Source organism: Aythya marila, assembly GCF_965140915.1.
Source record: "Aythya marila genome assembly, contig: HAP1_HAP1_SCAFFOLD_154, whole genome shotgun sequence".
In the NCBI taxonomy this organism is placed as follows: Eukaryota; Metazoa; Chordata; class Aves; order Anseriformes; family Anatidae; genus Aythya; species Aythya marila.
The window spans coordinates 579,696-598,266 of NW_028137218.1; the positions used below are offsets into that span (position 1 = coordinate 579,696).

The window sequence follows — 18,571 nt, forward strand, 5'->3', positions numbered from 1 at the left end:
ATGTGACCCATAGGTGATGTCCTTCAGGAGGGGAATCTGGAACTGCCTGCAGAGCCCAGGACACCTCCAGGGACAGCAGAGCCTGGCGTGGGCAGTGACTGCAGCCCCCATGAATGTGAGAGGTCTCCCACTGTGTGCTCAGCCACAGGGAAAGAACTAAAGCCAGGTATTCACAGGAATTCTGTGACTGCAGTCTCAGAGAAAAGAGTGGCACCCAGCAGGCAGAGGGAAGGGGAGCTGGGGACTGATTCATTTCCCCCTTTGTGAAGTACCTCTCCCTGGTCCAGCCCAGTGATCCTGGCTGTCTGCTTCCCACCCTGACTAGCACAGCCACGCAGATTCACCCCACAGCACCATAGCCCATTTGCTCTGCACAGCAGCACTGTCAGCGTGGGTATGTACTTATGGGGAGCATGGGGACTTTGGCATAATGACCACATGGACACCAGGGTTCTTTAAGGACCAGTAACTGCTTCTCCTTTATTGATGACATAACTTCAGCTCTCCTATTGATAACATGAATTGAACTCTCTTATTGAGGACAAGACTCCCTTCTTATACCATTTGCTCTACAGCAGTACTTTTCCACTATTCATCGGCCAACAACTTTGCCTGGCAACAGCAAACACCCAGCAACTTCCATGTCTTAACAGCTGGAGAACAAGCAGTCTGAGACAGCAAGGTGTCTCCTGAATGACACTTCTTTGTTCCTTCTAAACACTTTACATTCCTCATGGTCTCAGTCCAATGTTATCACCAACCATGGGTCTTGTTGACCCCCATGGCCACACTACCACAGGGGACAGCCATTCCACTGTGCCCAGGGGGAGCTGATCTTTGAAATCTGACCAGCTCCATTCTTCTGCTGCCATCAGTAGCTATACTGGGGGAACAGACACCAAGACAGTGGATCAGCACTGGGTCATGGGCCCAGAGATTTTCAGTACCCAGCTGCAGAAAGCACTGACTAACCTGATCTACCTATAGAGCTATCACTGGTCAGAGAAGATGATGGTAGTGGACACCTCCAGAGCTTCATTCTGACTCAAGGAAAAAGGGGATGGACTATGGAGTTAGAGTGTGTGACAGTCCTGTGTTTTGAGGCCTCTGAAGGTTGGTGTTTGTAATTTCTGCTCATCAAGGGTGCTTGGTGAGTGAGGTAATTCTCAAAATGAGATTCTTCCCAATGGGAACCTGAAACACAGTTGGTGCAAGGATACTACAGAAAAGTTCTCAGAAACTCTGTAAGACATTCCAGAATGACTGAATCACAAATTAGTTGGAGCTGGAAACAGTCTCTCTCCATGTTTATTGTAAGCCCTCTTATTCAAAAACCGGACTATGGTTTCCTGCAGAACTTTGGACTACAAAGCTGGTGAAGGGACTGGAACACAAATGCTATGAGGAGCAGCTGAGTGAAGTGGCGTTGTTTAGTCTGGAGAAGAGGAGGCTCAGGGGAGACCTTACTGCTCTCAACCACTACCTGAAAGTCAGGTGTGGGGAGCTGGGGGTCAGTCTCTTCTTGCAGATAGCTTGCAATAGGACAATAGGGAATGGCCTCAAGTTGCTCCAGGAGAGGTTCAAGATGGAAATTAGGAGAAATTTCTTCTCAGACAGACTGGTTAGGCATTGGAACTGATTGCCCAGGGAGGTGGTAGAGTCACTATCCCAGAGGGAGGGGGGGGGGGGAGGCTGTTAGAAAATTTTGGATGCGGTACTTAGGGACATGGTTTAGTGGGTAATATTGGTGGTAGGGAGACAGTTGGACCAGATGATTTGGAGGTCTTTTCCAACGTTTCTGACTCTGTGATCCTATGACTCTCTACTCTAGGCCAGACAAGCCCAACTCTCTCAGCCTCTCTTCATGGGAGCATTGTTCCAGCCCTCTGATCATTTCTGTGGATGTCCTCTGGACCAAGTTGAAGTCCTAGGTCCTAAGTCTAATGAGTGTGTTGTGCCTGGGCCACACAGATGGATGCAGTACTCCAGGTGGGGTCTTTTGAGAGCAGAGTAGAGGGAGAGATTCACATCCTTCAACCTGCTGGTTACGCTGCTTTTGATGCAGTCCAGGATATGGTTGGCTTTCCGGGCTGTAAGTGCATGTTGCTGGCTCATGTCAAGCTTTTCATCTACTAGTACTCCCAAGCCCTTCTCCATAGCGCTGCTCTCAATCCGCTCATCGCCTACTCAGCACTAATGTTTGGGATTGCCCTGAGCCAGGTGCAGGACCTTGCACTTGCCCTTGTTGAACTTCATGAGGCTTGCACAGGCCTATCTCTCAAGCCTGTCACGATCCCTCCAGATAATATCCCTTTCCTCCTGCATGTCAACCGCACTGCCCAGTGCTGGGAATGGTGGGTGTGAAGGGCTTCTCTGGGACCACCGCCCTTGGGGCAGCATCTGCTAGGGTGTCCAGAGAACAAGGGCAGAGAACATCATAAAAAACAACAACAGATATTTATAGATGTATATATATATATATATATATATATACACACATATATGTGCCTATCAGCCTATCACCATATTAGTATATGGTATTCTTTGATATATTCTATTATATTACATGTTGATACATTCTTTGGAACCACTCTGATGGCAGGGTTCAGAACAATTGACTCTGGTTCAACTTGTGGTGGAACAAAAGCCCCAGGTGCCTTTGCATGGGGCTGCTCTCCAGTGTCTCTTGCCAAAGAAGAGCCAAAGACACCACCAGGAAGAAGGAGGCCTTGCCACCACTTCCTCACAGGTTCTGGAGCAATTCAGAGGGTGTTGGTGCAATGGGGACAGTGGGGAGTGGCCAAGAAGATGAGCCTGATGCCATCTTGGCCGCTGCATGCCAGGGGGCAGTCGGCAAAGGGGTGTCTTATGCTGTCTTTTCCAAGGACCTATGGCTCAGCTGGGCCCACAGAATGAAGCCTCAAAGCAGTCTGATACTCTGGGGTCCATGGAGTGGAGAGCTGCACTAAAATGGAGTAGCCTTCCATGTGCAAAAGTCACAAACTGCCCCCTCCTGCGGGAGCATGGGCCATCACCACTGCTGTTCATTAGTATTGTAGCATTACAATAGTATCACAACTGATTGTTCACTAGTATTTTTCATCCTGGCCATGGTTCTGATAAGGCAATTTTGGAATTTTCCATTATGACTGCTCTTCTGGTACCTCCCAGAATGTACATTTCTGGTACTCCCCAGAGCCTGGGATGCAGGGTCCGAGACATGATCAGGGAGTGCCTGTTTGCACTCACCTGTTTTAACTGTTGCTTAATGGAGGGCTGATGTGACAGGAGGTAATTCTGAACCATAGCTCAGGTGGGGAAAAGCTACTCCAGCACCTTTTTCTCCAGTCACTCTATCTGTAAGAGAAAGTGGTTGACTTGTGGTCAAACTCAGATTCCTTGCCACACTAATCTTGGTTTCCAGTGTGATCCACCCTTTCCCCGTGAGAGATTTCAAGGGGAACCTGTCACATGCTGCCCTGCCAGGGAGGAGGCTGAGGGTGCACATGGAATTGGGAGAGGACCCAGTGAGGACAGCTGACCTGAACTGACCACAGGGATATTCTGTGCCATAGGATGTCATGCACATCAATTAGAGCAGTGGGGAAAGAAGGAGGAGGGGGCATGTTCAGAGTAATGGTGTTTGTTTTCCTGAGAAGTCATTACATGTGATGGATGCTGCTTTCTTGGAAATGGCTGAAAATCTGCCTGCCAATTGCAAGTAGTGAATGAATTCCTTGGTGTACTTTAGGTATCAATATCAGGAAGGACATTCAAGAGGTTTAATTCCACATCATCAAGAAGAAAAAGAGAGGGGGAGAAATAAATAAAGCTCTTTTGTCTGGTTTCACAAGTTCTCTGTTAGGAAAGGGAAAGTCCCACAGCGTATGGGATGTGAGATTTGTTAAGTGATCCCTTGGGAAGCTCATTTTGTTTGTTTGTTTCTTTTTGCCTCCTCCTGGAGGCAATGTTAAGGCACATGCAGGACAAGGAGGTGATCTGGGACAGCTAGCATGGTTTCAACATTGGGAAAGCATGCCTGACCAATCTGTTTGCCTTCTATGAAGGAATGACTGAATCACTGGACAAGGGAAGACTGACCAATATCACCTACTTGGACTTTTTAAGGTCCGTGACATAGTCCCACATGACATCCTAATCTCTGTTTCCCAATCAGTGGGAAATTCACTAGACCATCACAACTTTTAAAACATAATGGATAGGGGCTTTTCAACTTTGTCTGGTTAGAGCAACATTTGCTGATTAGGAATATGTACATGGCCTAACATGAATGTTTTCCCAGAGTGCTTTAGGAGCATCAGCCTTACCTGAACCCCTCTCACCTCTTCCAAATCTTTCCTTTCTCTTAGCCAAGACCCTCTTCTCTGACCAGAATCTCCCAACTTTATTCCCCTAGCTTTCCCCTGACTTCCCCAAATGTGTCACCCTGTTGGAGGCAGCTTTCTGACGGCCTTTATGACCTCAGAGGCTCTGCCTCCCTGCTGTTGGCCAGCCAGGTGTTGGGACACAAATGACCTCACAGCCAGCATCCATAGAGCTACAAGGAGCTGTTGTGCTCAGGAGGCCTCTTCCCAGCCCACCCAGAAGCACCGGGTGCAGGGGATGCCCTGAACAATCCCTCAGGTTCTCACTTCAGTGCCTGGTAAAATTGTGGAGAAGATTGTTCTGGGAGCTATTGAAAAACACATAAAGGACAATGAAGTCATTGGTCAGAGCCAATATGGGTTCACTAGGGGAAGGTCATAACTAATAAACCTAATTTCCCTTTCCACAAGGTCACCAAGCTAATTGACTAAACGAATCCAGTCAATGTAATCTTCCTGGATTTCAGTAAAAATTTCAATACTGTCTCTCACAGTAACCTTCTGGACAAAATGACCAGAATACAGTTAGAGAAAAGTGTAATAAGATGGGTGAACAATTGGCCAATGGGTCAGGCCCAGAAGGTTCTTGTAAATGAGGTTATATCAGGCTGGTGGCCAGTCACTAGTGGGGTTCCACAGGACTTCATTTTAGAACCAGTCCTCTTCATTTTTTTTGTAAATGATTTGGATGAAGGACTTGAAGGTTTTTGAGCATGTTCAGGGATGACACCAAACTGAGTGGAGCTGTTGACTCTATTGAGGATGGTGAGGCCTTGCAGAGAGATCTGGACAATTTAGAGAGCTGGACAATCATCAACCACATGAAGTTTAAGAAGAGCAAGTGTCAGATTCTGCACATGGGAAGGGGCAACTCTGGTTATATGTACCAACCTGGGGACAAGATGCTGGAAAACAGCCCCACAGAAAGGGATCTGGGGATTTTGATCAACAGCAATTTGACCAAGAGCCAGCAGTGTCCTTTGGCTGCCAGGAGGGCCAACTGTATCCTTGGGTGCATCAAGAAAAACATTGCCAGATGCTCAAGGGAAGTGGTTGTCTCGCTCTACTCTGTGGCTAGAACCTAGAGCTGGGAAAGGTGGTTGCGAGGAACTGCTCTGGGACCAGTGCCCTGGGGCAGCATCTGCCAGGCTGTCCCCTGTTCTGCTGGTCCTCTCTGTCTCTGCCCAGAGGCCAGCCCAGCCTATCCCCTCCCCAGCTCTCCACATCTCCCTGTCCTCTTCCCAGCCCAGCAATCTCTATGGGTGCTGGAAACCAACAAGCAAGAGCAGAATCATCCATCACTACCTTAATGCTCATCCTGGGACTCTGATCTCACCCTCACGTGCCCACAGAGAAACAAAGAAAGGAGAATCGCACAAGTCTATTCCTTAGTAATATCCATGACTGCACCTTTGGGAGAAGAGCTGAGCCTTCAGGCACTGCCCTGAGAAGATCCCCTTTTATGCTGGAGATGCTGGTATGGAGCCAGCTGTTCTAGAGAAGTGCCCCTGGCCTGTCCCTGCCTGTAGACACCGGGCTGCAACACATCAGCATGGTGAGCAAGCGACAAGAGCTATCAGTCCTCACAGCAACACAAGGGTTTAGAAGGGACGTGAAGGAGAACAGCTCGGGAAAGGCCAAGCTGTCTGCCTCCCAGGCATTGCTGCTGTGCCAGGACCCTTTCTCCCTCAATGTCTGCACACAACCAAGTGTCCCTGCAGCTCCACAGTGGTCTCAAAAGAAGGATATCAGGAGAACAAGTCACTGTAGGGACGTTCCTCTTATTAAAAGATTCAGAGAGCCTGGATCCTTCTTTACACCAAGTCTCTGAGTCACATGAAACAAGTAGATACTGAAATGGAAGGTGACGAACAATCATATTTCTTTGTTAATAACTTTATCACAAGGAATGTAAAGAAAAAAAAAAAAAAAGAAAAAATAATATATAAATAAATCAATAAAGAGAGAAAAAATAACATCTGGGCCAGTAATGTGTTATGTTATGAGTGATCTGCAGAAGATAGGTAGTATATTGCTTCTGAAAAGCATCCAGTCTTCACTTTCCATACTGCTTCTTTCAGCTCCTTGTTCCTCATGCTGTAGATGAGGGGATTCACTGCTGGAGGCACCACCGAGTACAGAACTGCCAGCAGAAGATTAAGACAGGAGGAAGATGTGAAAGGGGGCTTCAAGTAGGCAAAAAAGGCAGTGCTGATGAATAGGGAGACCACGGCAAGGTGAGGGAGGCATGTGGAAAAGGCTTTGTGCTGGCCCTGCTCTGCGCACATCCTCAGCACAGCCCTGAAGATCTGCACGTAGGACAGCACAAGGAAAACAAAACACCCAAATGCTATTAATACACTAAGCATAAGAAGCCCAGCTTCTCTGAGGTAGGCATGTGAGCAGGAGAGCTTGAGGATCTGGGGAATCTCACAGAAGAACTGGTCCAGGGCATTGCCTTGGCAGAGGGGGGAGGGAAAAGGTATTGGCAGTGTGCAACACAGCATAGACAAAAGTAATGCCCCAGGCAGCTGCTGCAGTGATGACACAAGTACTGCTGTCCATTATTGTCCTGTAGTGTAGGGGTTTGCAGATGGCAACATAGCGGTCATAGGCCATGATAGTGAGTAGGTAAAATTCCGCTGTGATAAAGACAGTAAAAAGACCTGGGTGGCACAGCCTGTATAGGAAATGGTCCTGGTGTCCCACAGGGAGTTGGCCATGGCTTTGGGAACAGTGGTGGTAATAGTGCCCAGGTCGATGAGGGCAAGTTTGAGGAGGAAGAAGTACATGGGGGTGTGGAGGTGGTGGTCACAGGCTATGGCTGTGAGGATGAGGCCGTTGCCCAGGAGGGCAGCCAGGTAGATGCCCAGGAAGAGCCCGAAGTGCAGGAGCTGTAACTCGCGTGTGTCTGCGAATGCCAGGAGGAGGAATTCTGTGGGGAAGCTGCTGTTGGACATTTGCTTCCTCAGGGCCTGGTTGCCTGTCCTTTGGAGGAAAAGAGAGACATATTAGAGAGACTTCTCTGAAGAAAACTTTCACCATGTACCACTGAAACCTCCTCAAAAAGTCTCACTGCCTCTTCCCTGTGAGCTCTGTATTTTTTCTGTCCAAGCATGCCTTGGTGATGAGGCATATTTATGTGTTTTCAGGAGGAATCCATACTGCTTTACAGTATCTAGTAAAGTGTACCAGAGACGGATCTCTGGTGCCCACTGGCCAGAGACATTTCCCTGTTTGCGGGTGCTGAACAGGACATCCAATAGTCTTTCAAGAAACAGTGAAGGTGGTGTTGGTGCTGCCCATAGGCTAAAGGGTGTGGAGTGAAATTGTGAGCTTTCTCAAAGACCTACAGATCAGTATAATGGTCTGTGAGCTTCAGTCTCTGACACAAACCTGACAACTCCATTATCATCCCTCTGGTTGCCCTTCAAAGTAGGAAAGCGAGACCAGAAAACCCAGAGATTGCCTTCCATTCAGATACTGCAGATTTTCATTTTCCCTGTCAAGAATGTTCCCCAAAGATGCCCCTAAGGGTGCTATGGAACTGTGAGCAGCCTGCCCCAGCAAGCAGCCTCTGGGCACCAGCAGGACCCTGCTCTGCCTTGCTTGGGGGGCTCCTTAAAGTGACAGGTTCTCCCCGCAGTGTCCTGGGCAGTTCCCTGGGAAGGCTGAGTGCTGAGCCTGGCAGGCGGCAGAGGCCCTGCCCGGGCACACAGCCTTTGGGGCACAGCTGGGACCCTGCTCTGCACCACAGCCCTGGACACCCCTGCCTGCACCCCAGCTGTGCAGCCTGCAGCTGTCCCCAAAAGAAGAAACCATCATCCCCTATCCCTGTGACAGCTTTGAAAAGTAATACCCTGCTCTGGAGCTTGTCATTCTTCTCCTATCCAAAGAAACTCTGATAGTCCTCCTGAAAGCTCCCATAGGCTGTGAGATTTGCCAGCAAATTTGGAGATGGCACCAGGAACAACAGCTGCGTTGCCCTGAAGCCAGAGACTTACCCTGTTCAGGGCTCTGAAGATTTCTTCCACAGTGAGCTCTCAGCATCCTCCCCCCACACACACACTGCCTTTAACATGTCCCTCCCTTCTCTCAGCCACCCTTGTACCCTTCATGCAGTGCCCCCAGCCCTGCTGCGCTGTGCAGAAGAGCTTCTCCTGGGCAGAGCTGTCTCTCTGCAGTACTTCCCACTTGCCAGGAGCTCCCCTTGGGCCCAGGAGCCCAGCCCAGCTCAGCAGCACAGGGAGCTCTTGACATGTCCCTGGGCCTCAAGGGGAATCGACTTTGAAACAGACTGAAGCAATCCCTGATGCTCCTTCCCTCTATAACTTAAAGAAACTTTTCCAGCACTGTCATTCCTCATACAGGAAAAGTATGAGGTCCAGGAATCACCTTTCTGTGCCCTGGTTTTAGGCAGGACACCCATCCAAGGACAGGGAGGGATCTCCATTCCCCCTCCTGAGGGAAGAGTTTCAGCTGAATCAAGCAAGGCATCTCATTCTTTGCAGTCCAGAAGCTAGGAGGGGGCTCAGCTGTCTCCCATGCCTCACACAAGCCCACAGGAGTTGGGATTCACAGAATCACAGAAGCATCTAGGTTGGAAGAGACCTCCAAGATCACCAAGTCCAACCTCTGACCTAACACTAACAAGTCCTCCACTAAACCATATCACTAAGCTCTAAATTGAAACGTTTTTTAAACACATCCAGGGATGTCGACTCCACTACTTCCCCAGTCAGCCCATTCCAATGCCTAACAACCCTTTCAGTAAAGAACTTTTTCCTAATATCCAACCTAATATCCAACTGGCAGAAGAGCTGACTAAGCCACTCTCAATAATTTATCAGCAGCCCTGGCTATCCAGGAAAGTCCCAGATGACTGGTGGCTAGCAAACGTGATGCCCATCTACAAGAAGGGCTGGAGGGTAGACTGGGGAAACTATAGGCCTGTTAGTTTGAGTTCAGTGCCAGGGAGGATCAGGGACTACATTATCTTAAGTGTCATCACATGGTACTTACAGAGCAACCAGGCGATTAGGGCCAGTCAGCATGGATTTATGAAAGGCAGGTCTTGCTTGATGAACCTGATCTCCTTCTATGACAAAGTGATGTGCTTAGAGGGTGAGGGAAAGGCTGTGGCTATGGTCTACCTTGACTTCAGTAAATCTTTTGACACCATTTCCTACAACATTCTCCTGAAGAAACTGGCTGCTCATGGCTTGGACTGCCATATGCTTCATTGGGTTAAAAATTTTCTGGGTAGCCAAGCCCAAAGAGTCATGGTGAATGGAGTTAAATCCAGTTGGAGGCCGGTCACTAGTGGAGTCCCCCAGGGCTGAGTACTAGGGCCATTTTTATCAATGACCTGGATGAGGGGATAGAGTGTGCCCTCAGTAAGTTTGCAGATGACGCCAGGTTAGATGCATGTGTTGATCTGCTTGAGGGTGGGAAGGCTCTACAAGAGGATCTGGATAGGCTGCACCGATGGGCTGAGGCCAGCTGCATGAAGTTCAACAAGGCCAAGTGCCGGGTCCTGCACCTGGGGCACAACAACCCCAAGCAGATCTACAGGCTGGGAGATGAGTGGTTGGAAAGCTGCCAGGCGGAGAAGGACCTGGGAGTATTGGTCGATAGTCGGCTGAATATGAGCCAGCAGTGTGCTCAGGTGGCCAGGAAGGCCAACAGCATCCTGGCTTGTATCAGAAACAGTGTGGCCAGCAGCACTAGGGAAGTGGCTCTGGTGAGGCCACACCTTCAGTACTGTGTTCAGTTTTGGACCCCTCGCTACAAGAAGGACATCGAGGTGCTTGAGCGAGTCCAGAGAAGGGTGATGAAGCTGGTGAGGGGTCTGAAGAACAAGTCTTATGAGGAATGGCTGAGGGAGCTGTGGTTGTTTAGCCTGGAGGAGGTTCAGGGGTGACCTTATATCTGTCTATAGGTACCTTAAAGGAGGCTGTAGAGAGGTGGGAGTTGGTCTGTTCTCCCACACGCCTGGTGATAGGATGAGGGGGAATGAGTAAAAATTGCACCAGATGAGGTTTAGGTTAGATATTAGGAAAAACTGTTTTACTGAAAGGGCTGATAGGCATTGGAATGTGCTGCCCAGGGAGGTGGTGGAGTCACCATCCGTGGAGGTCTTTAAAAGACATTTTGATGTTGAACTTAGTGATATGGCTTAGTGGAGGACTTGTTAGTGTTAGGTCAGAGGTTGGACTAGGTGATCTTGGAGGTCTTTTCCAACCTAAATGTGATGCTGCGAAAAGCTTGTGTGTTGAGATAAAGACAGTTTAATAAGACAGAAAAGAAAGAGAAAATAATAATAATAATGATGATAATTATATATTTTATGATCAATAATAATAAATATTTTTATTACTATTACAGAATGTACAAACCAAGTGATTCTCAAGGCACTTGCTCAACACTCATTGACTAATACCCAGCCTATCCCCAGGCAGCTGTCTCCTGACCCTGGCCAGCCTGCAGCAGGATCTGCTCTGCAGGCCTCTTGACCTTACCTTTGTTTACAACAAAATCATCTTTCAAAAGGATTTGAACTATTTTCTTTCTGAAATACTTGTGCTGTGTTACCCCACTCAGTGATGCCATCAATGGACTGCAGGTATTCAGAAGCTTCCCCCTGTTCCAGAACAGTCTGGATCAGTCCATGGCAAATGGCAGGGCTGTGTATCCACCCCTGGGACAGTCATTTCTAGGTGTATTGGACACCCCTGAAGTGAAAGCAAACTGTGGCCTTCACACTGTTGTCAAAGGGCTAGATAAAAAATGCATTCGTGATATCCATTGTGGCATACCACTTGGCTGCCTTTGACTCCAGTTCGTATTGCAGTTCTGGCATGTCCAGCATGGCAGCACCCAGTGGTGGAGAGACGGCATTCAGGCCACAGTAGTCTACCATTAGTCTCGACTTACCATTATACTTTCACCCTGGCCATATGGGACTATTAAAGTGTGAGTGAGTCTTGCTGATCACTCCTTGGCTCTCCGGTTGATGACTTACATTATGGATGGAATGAGGGAGTCTCGGTTAGTGCAATAATGCCTCAGGTGCACTATTGTGGTAGTAATGATCACCAGTTGTTCATCAATCTTCATGAACCCAAATCAACTGTCACAGTAGTTGGAGTGGCTGCAGGACCTTTGGAATGTGTTGGAGTGGTTGCAGGGCATAACACAGGGGTTGGAGTGGCATTGATTGAGTCTCCGTAAGCAGAGGTTAACTCCCAGCATGTTGATTTGTGTCTCTTTGGAATGGCCGTCGTAATCACACCACTTTTTCAAGGGTTTCTCTAGATTTTTTGGATTCTGCATTTGTTCAGGGGTGAATTTCCAAAGCATTGGAGGTGTTCACTGCTACAGGTACCTGCCCATATCCTCCCTCAATCCCTTCCACTCCAAACTCTCCTGCCTCTGGACAGATCTCTGGATGGCATTCTTAAATAATTGTCTGACGTTAAACAAAAGCTGAAACATATTCATGAGACATAACAATACGAACATGCTGTTTTGACCATCCCAAGGATATTCAAAGCTTTGCAGAGCTATTGGCAGTATCCTGGAAGAGAAGGGGGAAATGAAGGAGAAAGGGAGAGTTAACAAGTGGGGAAAAGCGTCCCCCTCTTGTCCTCTCCATGTCCCAGTCTACCAGTTCTGGGGGCTGAGTATCAGGAGAACAACTGGTGCTGCTGCTAAAGACTGAGGGAAAGAAGGCATTAAGTACCTTAGCCTTTGCCTCATCTCTTGTCACTATGTTTATCCCACCTACAATAAAGGATGAAGATTTTCCTTAATCTTCCTTTAAAGTATTTCTATAAACAGTTTTGATTGTCTTTGACAGTAATAGGTCAGTAATTGAGCTCCTTCTGGGCATTGCCACTTCTAATTTTGACCCTGAACAGTATCATAACATTTAGGACACAGCTCTGGACAAAATGACAGCACACAGGAGAAGGAAGCACAGAAAAGGTGGAACCTGGCAGCCTGCAATTCCCTACCCTTCTTTGATTCTGTGCTGCAATTCCATTCAGCTGGTTACTCCTGTATTATCCAAACTTGCCTGCAACTCCTGATGCTGCTGTCTTTTCAGAGATAGCACAATCACACAAAGGTTGAACCGTCTGCCTGCAGACATTAACAGCTGACAGAATGGAGCGTCAGTGTGGGGGAGCCTTGAGAAACTGCATGAATCTACAGTAATCTCTTGACATTTACAAGGAGAAGAGTCTAGTCCTGCACCAGAGGAAGAGGAGCCCCACACATCAGGGCAGACTGGGACCCTGCTGAGTGAGCAGTGCCCAGGAGGAAGAGGAGGGCCTGGGCACCACCATGGATGCCATATGAGCAGTGGTGTCTGCTCACCATGAACCAGGCCAGATTCCTACAGAGCTGCCTTACGAGGAGCACGGCCACCAAGAAAACCTCAATTACCAGACTCATCTCAGATCCGGTGAGACACCGCATGGAAGAGGGTCTACAGCCAGCAGGGAAAGAGGTGCAGGTGTGAGTGTCCCAAGGACTGCATGGGGTGGAATGGAACAAGGGCTGTGGCAAGGATGAAAGTCCAAAGAAGACCAAGTTCTTTGTGTCCATGGCTATGGCTGTTGTCAGTGTCACTGTGGCCTATGAGGAGACAGCTTATCGCTAAAGTGCCAGGGCCTCATTGCCTCCTGACACCCAACCATGAACCAGGCAGAGGTCATACCACTGTCCTGAACTTGGCAATGCACATCCCCATCTCATACTGTCCCGGAAAGAGCCCTGAGCAATGTGTAAAGAGAAAGGATCTCCCTTCTGTACTGGGTCTGGCTGGAATGTTAACTTTCCCTGCAGCAGCACATACAGTGCTGTACTCTGTACTTGTAGCTGGAACAGCAGTGTTATCACACCTGTGTTGTGTCTACTGCTGAGCAGCAGTGGCACAGCATTGGGCCTTTCTCTAACCCTCCTAGGGGGTGGGCAAAAAGTGAGGAGAGAAACATCACTAGGGCAGCTGACCTAAACCAATCAAAGGGATATTCCATACCATGTGATGTCACACTCAGCAATAAAAGGTAAAAACAGGAAGAAGAGGGGAGGGGTGGGCTCTCGTTGGGAAACGTCGGTCCTCCTCTCGAACACCGGCTGCGTGCGTTGAGGCCTTGCTTCAAGGACGTGGTCAATCATCGCTCATTTGTGGGAAGTAGAGAGTAATTTCTTTCCTCTGCACTTCCACATAGCCTTCATTTGTTTTATTTGTTTGTTTTCCTCCTTTTTTTTTTTTTTTTCTCCCTTTCCCCCTCCCTTTTTCCCTTTCCCTTTTTATTTCCCCTTATTTAAATTGTTTAGTTCATGGTAGTCTTTATTTAATTATTATAATTATTTCCCTTTAATTAAATTATCCTTATCTCAACCCGTGAGTTGTTCTTTGCTTTACTTCTCCCCCTCCTCATCTAAAGGAGGGGGAGTGAGAGAGCGGTTGTGGGGTTTAGCTGCCCAGCACGGTAAAACCACCACAATAAGACTCTTTTAAGCACTGAAAAGCTGCATTGAGGTCTCCCAGGACCCTTCTTTTCTTCAGGCTGAACAGCCCCAGCTCTCTCAGCCTTTCTTCACTGGAGATGTGCTCCAGTCTTCTAATCAGCTATGTGAACCTCCTCTGGACCCACTCTAACAGATCAACTTTCTTTTCGTGTTGGGGACCCTACACTCCAAATGAGGCCTCACAAGGGCAGAGCAGAGGGACACAATCACCTCCCTCATCCTGCTGGACACTCCTCTGTTGATGGAGCCTGGGGTGCAGTTGGCTTCTGGGCTGCAAGTATGCACTGCTGCCTCATGTCAAACTTTTTGTCCAACAGAACCCACAAGTCCTTCTCAGCAGGGCTGCTCTCAAGGAGTTCTTCTCCCAGTCTGTCCTCATGTCTGGGACTGCCCTGGCCCAGGTGCAGCGCCTTGCACTTGGACTTGTTGAACCTCTTTAGATTCACATGGGCCCACTTCTCAAACTTGCTCAGGTCCAAACAGATATCATCCCTTCCTTTTGTTGTATCAACAGCACCACTCAGCTTGGTGTCATTGGCAAAGTTGCTGAGGGTGCACTTGATCCCACTGTCTACGTCTTCTGATAAAAATATTAAACAGTGCTGGTCCCAAGACAGGTCCTGAAGGACACTACTCCTCACTGGCCTCCACCTGGACATAGAGCCATGGATAGCAACTTCATAGAGCAATGACCTCCACCTGATAATAAAACAATTTCTTCATCCTGTTCCTGACCACAACATTGGAAGAATAACCCAACGTCCAGGCACCAGCACTGAGGAAACACCCTTTTATTAAAGAGACCTGACAGGGGTAGCCAGCTATACCTTAACAATAGATACAGATACAAGGGCCTCTGGGTCAAAAAGAGTGGGTTTAGGCCACTCTGCAGAAGTGGAGTGAAGGCAGATAATTATCACAGAAAAAGATTATCACAGAAAAAAAGCACAAAGACCAGCAGTTTCCTGAGATGAATCGGAAATCCCTTGTGAAGAGACATGTGCAGCTTACTGCTGCTGAAGGACTACTGATTGACTCAGCTTCTTCAGTGCATCCTTGAGCTCCTGGTTCCTCATGCTGTAGATGATGGGGTTCACTGCTGGAGGCACCACTGAGTACAGCACTGTCACACCCAGGTTCAGGGATGGGGAGGAGATGGAAGGGGGCTTCAGGTAGGCAAATAAGGCAGTGCTGGAAAAGATGGAGACTACAGCCAGGTGAGGGAAGCACGTGGAAAAAGCTTTGTGCTGTCCCTGCTTGGATGGTATCCTCAGCACTGATCTGATGATCTGCACGTAGGAGAAAAGAATAAAAATAAAACACCCTGAAGCTAAAGAGAGACTAATCAGAACAAGCCCAACTTCCCTGAGGTAGACATCTGAGCAGGAGAGCTTGAGGATCTGGGGAATTTCACAGAAGAATTGGTCCAGGGCATTGCCTTGGCAGAGGGGGAGGGAAAACATACTGGCAGTGTGCACCATGCCATTGAGAAAGCCACTGCCCCAGGCAGCTGCTGCAGTGATGACACAAGTTCTGCTGTTCATTATTGTCCCGTAGTGCAGGGGTTTGCAGATGGCAACGTAGCGGTCATAGGCCATGATGGTGAGAAGACAATACTCTCCTCCAATCATGAACAGAAAGAAAAAGACCTGGGCAATACATCCTGAGTAGGAGATGTTCCTGGTGTCCCACAGGGAATTGGCCATGGCTTTGGGAACAGTGGTGGTAATAGTGCCCAGGTCGAGGAGGGCGAGGTTGAGGAGGAAGAAGTACATGGGGGTGTGGAGGCGGTGGTCACAGGCTATGGCTGTGAGGATGAGGCCGTTGCCCAGGAGGGCAGCCAAGTAGATGCCAAGGAAGAGCCCGAAGTGCAGGAGCTGCAGCTCGTGTGTGTCTGCGAATGGCAGGAGGAGGAACTCTGTTGGGAAGGTGCTGTTGGACATTAAATGCCTCAGGGCATGGTTGCCTGTCCATGGAGGAAAATGCACAATCAAGACAGGGTATCTGAGCAAAATCCACTCTGTTTCTCATGGAGCTCCTGCGCACTAACTTCCATTCTTCCCTTCTCAGGGTAGCATATTTCCCTCTCCCCAGCTGGCACTCTGCCCTGTGCTGGGTGAGTGCACTGTAAGGAACACAATTCTCTGCCTGAGTGCCAGCATCTGCTCCTCTGCTGACCCCCCAGCCTGCTGTCCCAAATTACTTACATATGCAAGACCTCCAGTGCAAGAGAACAAACAATACAGAGAGGTGGACGGAAAAGCAGCATGACCGAGAGAGGGGAGGGAGAGATGAGCAAGCAGAAAGGGGTCACCCTCCCAGCCGTGCCTGCTGCCTGCCAGGCAGCACCATGGCAGAGCAGTGGCTCTCAGCCCTTTGCCAGGCAGTGGGACAGGGCACATGACAGGAGAGGCAGACCTTCTTTATTCTGGGGCTCTGTCTATCCAACAGGCAGCTCCTGCCCAGAATCCCCCAGCCCAGAGGGCAGAGGCTCTGCTCAGTGGGAGAGGAGAGCTGAGGGGGGTTGCTCAGGGACGGAACCTGCACTGCAGGGGATAGCAGGGAGGTGCCCATGTATCCACTGCAGCAGGGTTTCCTTTTTCAATTCCCTTTCTCCCTGCCCATTTCTGCTGCCTGCAGGAGTCCCCTCCAGGAGCTCTATTTCTGTTCCCATGTCTGTGCCCTGCCAGTGCTCACACACCCCATCCCATCTGCTGTCTGCTCAGCTCTGTCCTGAACCCTCTCAGTGTGTGCAGGTGCTGAAGAGCAGGTCACACAAGCCCTGATGAAACTGGGAAGGTGATGCTGCTGCATTATGAAGGTCTGAGGGTGCTGAAGGCACTTTTTGAGGTTCCTCATAAAAATTGAGGTGACAGAAACTCCAAATCTTCTGTACTCTGTACAGCTCTGTTTCCATTCCTATCCTGATGAACCAAAGAAACCTGAAAGCACGGCGTTAGGAAAGCCCAGACCACATCAGGCAGCCACAGACTTGATCTTCTGTCTGAAGAGTCCCCTCTGATATGGTCTGGGGGTGCTGTGGTGCTGTGAGCATCCTGCCCCTGCTCTGCCCTGCCCTGCTGTGGGGGCTCCTTCCACCCACAGCTTCTCCCCGCAACACCCTGGGCAGCTCCCCGGGCAGGCTGAGTGCTGAGCCTGGCAGGCGGCAGAGGCCCTGCCCTGGCACACAGCCCCTGGAGCACAGCAGGGACCCTGCTCTGCACCACAGCCCTGGCCACCCCTGCCTGCACCCTGGCTGCACAGCCTGTAGCCAGCCTGGTGATTAGGAAGCCTCATGTCCTGTCCTTCTGACAGTTTTGTCAGGTAATCAGTATTCCAGGGAATATCCCTGTCCTCTGTACTAGAGAAGCCAGCCGTGGTAGAGAAGCCTGCATGGGAAGTGGCAGCTATAGAAGAACCCTGTAGGATATTGCATTACCTGCCCTCACACAGACACTTACCATGTTAGAGCTGTGAAGATTTCTCCCACAGTGAGCTCTCAGCACTGCCTTTACACTGCCTTTTTTTTTTTTTTTTTTTTACAGTGCCTCCACACTGCCGTTAATATCTCCCTCCCTTCTCTCAGACGCCTTTGTCCCCTGCAGGCAGTGCCCCCAGCCCTGCTGTGCTATGCAGAGGAGCTGCTCCTGGGCAGAGCTGTCTCTCTACAGCGCTGCCTAATTGCCAGCAGATCCCCTTTGGCCCCCGAGCCTGGCCCAGCTCAGCAGCACAGCTCCATCCCAAGGCCTCCCTGTCTCTACCCCTTCAGCCTCCCTGGAGGTGTCCCTGGACCTCCAAGGGAATTGACTTTGAAAGTGAAGCAATCCCTGATGTTCCTTCCTCCCACTGGGCAAGGAAACTCATTTCCAGCACTGTCATTATGCATTGTCAGATGAACAATATGGGGAATGACACAGAATCACCTTTCCATGTCCTGGTTTCAGGCAGGTCATCCATGCAAGGACCTGGAGAGATTTTTCTTCCCCCTGGTGAGGAAAGGGTTTCAGCTTAGTCAACCAAGACATCTCATTCTTTGCAGTCCAGAAGCTAGAAGGGGGTTCAGCTCCCTCCCATGCCTTACACAAGCCCACAGGATTCCTCTTGCCTGGGCACAAACCAGGCATCTGCATGTAATCTGCTTGCCTCAGCTCCCAGCACATTGAATGGAGACAGAGGCCAGGAGGGAGCTGATTTTCCAGAGGTGGCCAGAGACAGATGCAGGTAACTGCATGCTCTGATGGATTAATTGTGGGAGACAGGGAGCATCCAGAAGCATCATTTTTAAGTGCAGGGAGATTTTCTTGGGCTAACAGAAATGAGAGCAGATGCCTACATTTAGCACCACTGAATCTTTTTAGTGTCCATTAGTATTCTCTGAGCAACCTACACTGCTTTCACTTGACGATATGGAGTCATGTAGCACAGGGAGAGCTAACTTTCTGTCTTCTCCATCAACTCTGTTTACAACATCTCCATTAGTGACCATAATGGCAGTGGCCTCATGGACATCTCCACATTGCCTAAGCCAATTCAGGGAAGGTTCTTGATTTTGTTATGGCCAAATACCGGGCCTGTAGCGCTACATCAGATGTCAAGACTCTCACACAAAACTACCTGTGGCTGGAAGGGCCAGCACTGGTCCT

The 18,571-nt window shown here is 49.2% G+C and overlaps 1 protein-coding gene and 1 pseudogene across 2 annotated transcripts; both read right to left on the bottom strand.

The window, feature by feature from the left end:
* Window positions 1-6,385: 6,385 nt before the first annotated feature.
* On the bottom strand, window positions 6,386-7,345 carry LOC309891052 (olfactory receptor 14A16-like; annotated as a pseudogene). Its single transcript has one exon. The product of its transcript is annotated as an olfactory receptor 14A16-like (transcript).
* A 7,590-nt stretch (window positions 7,346-14,935) lies between these two features.
* On the bottom strand, window positions 14,936-15,871 carry LOC309891053 (olfactory receptor 14C36-like; the record flags this gene model as incomplete). The annotated part of the gene is made up of 1 exon (XM_082785443.1): window positions 14,936-15,871. One exon carries the CDS (start codon window positions 15,869-15,871, stop codon window positions 14,936-14,938), a length of 936 nt encoding a protein of 311 aa, XP_082641569.1.
* Between the last annotated feature and the right edge of the window lie 2,700 nt (window positions 15,872-18,571).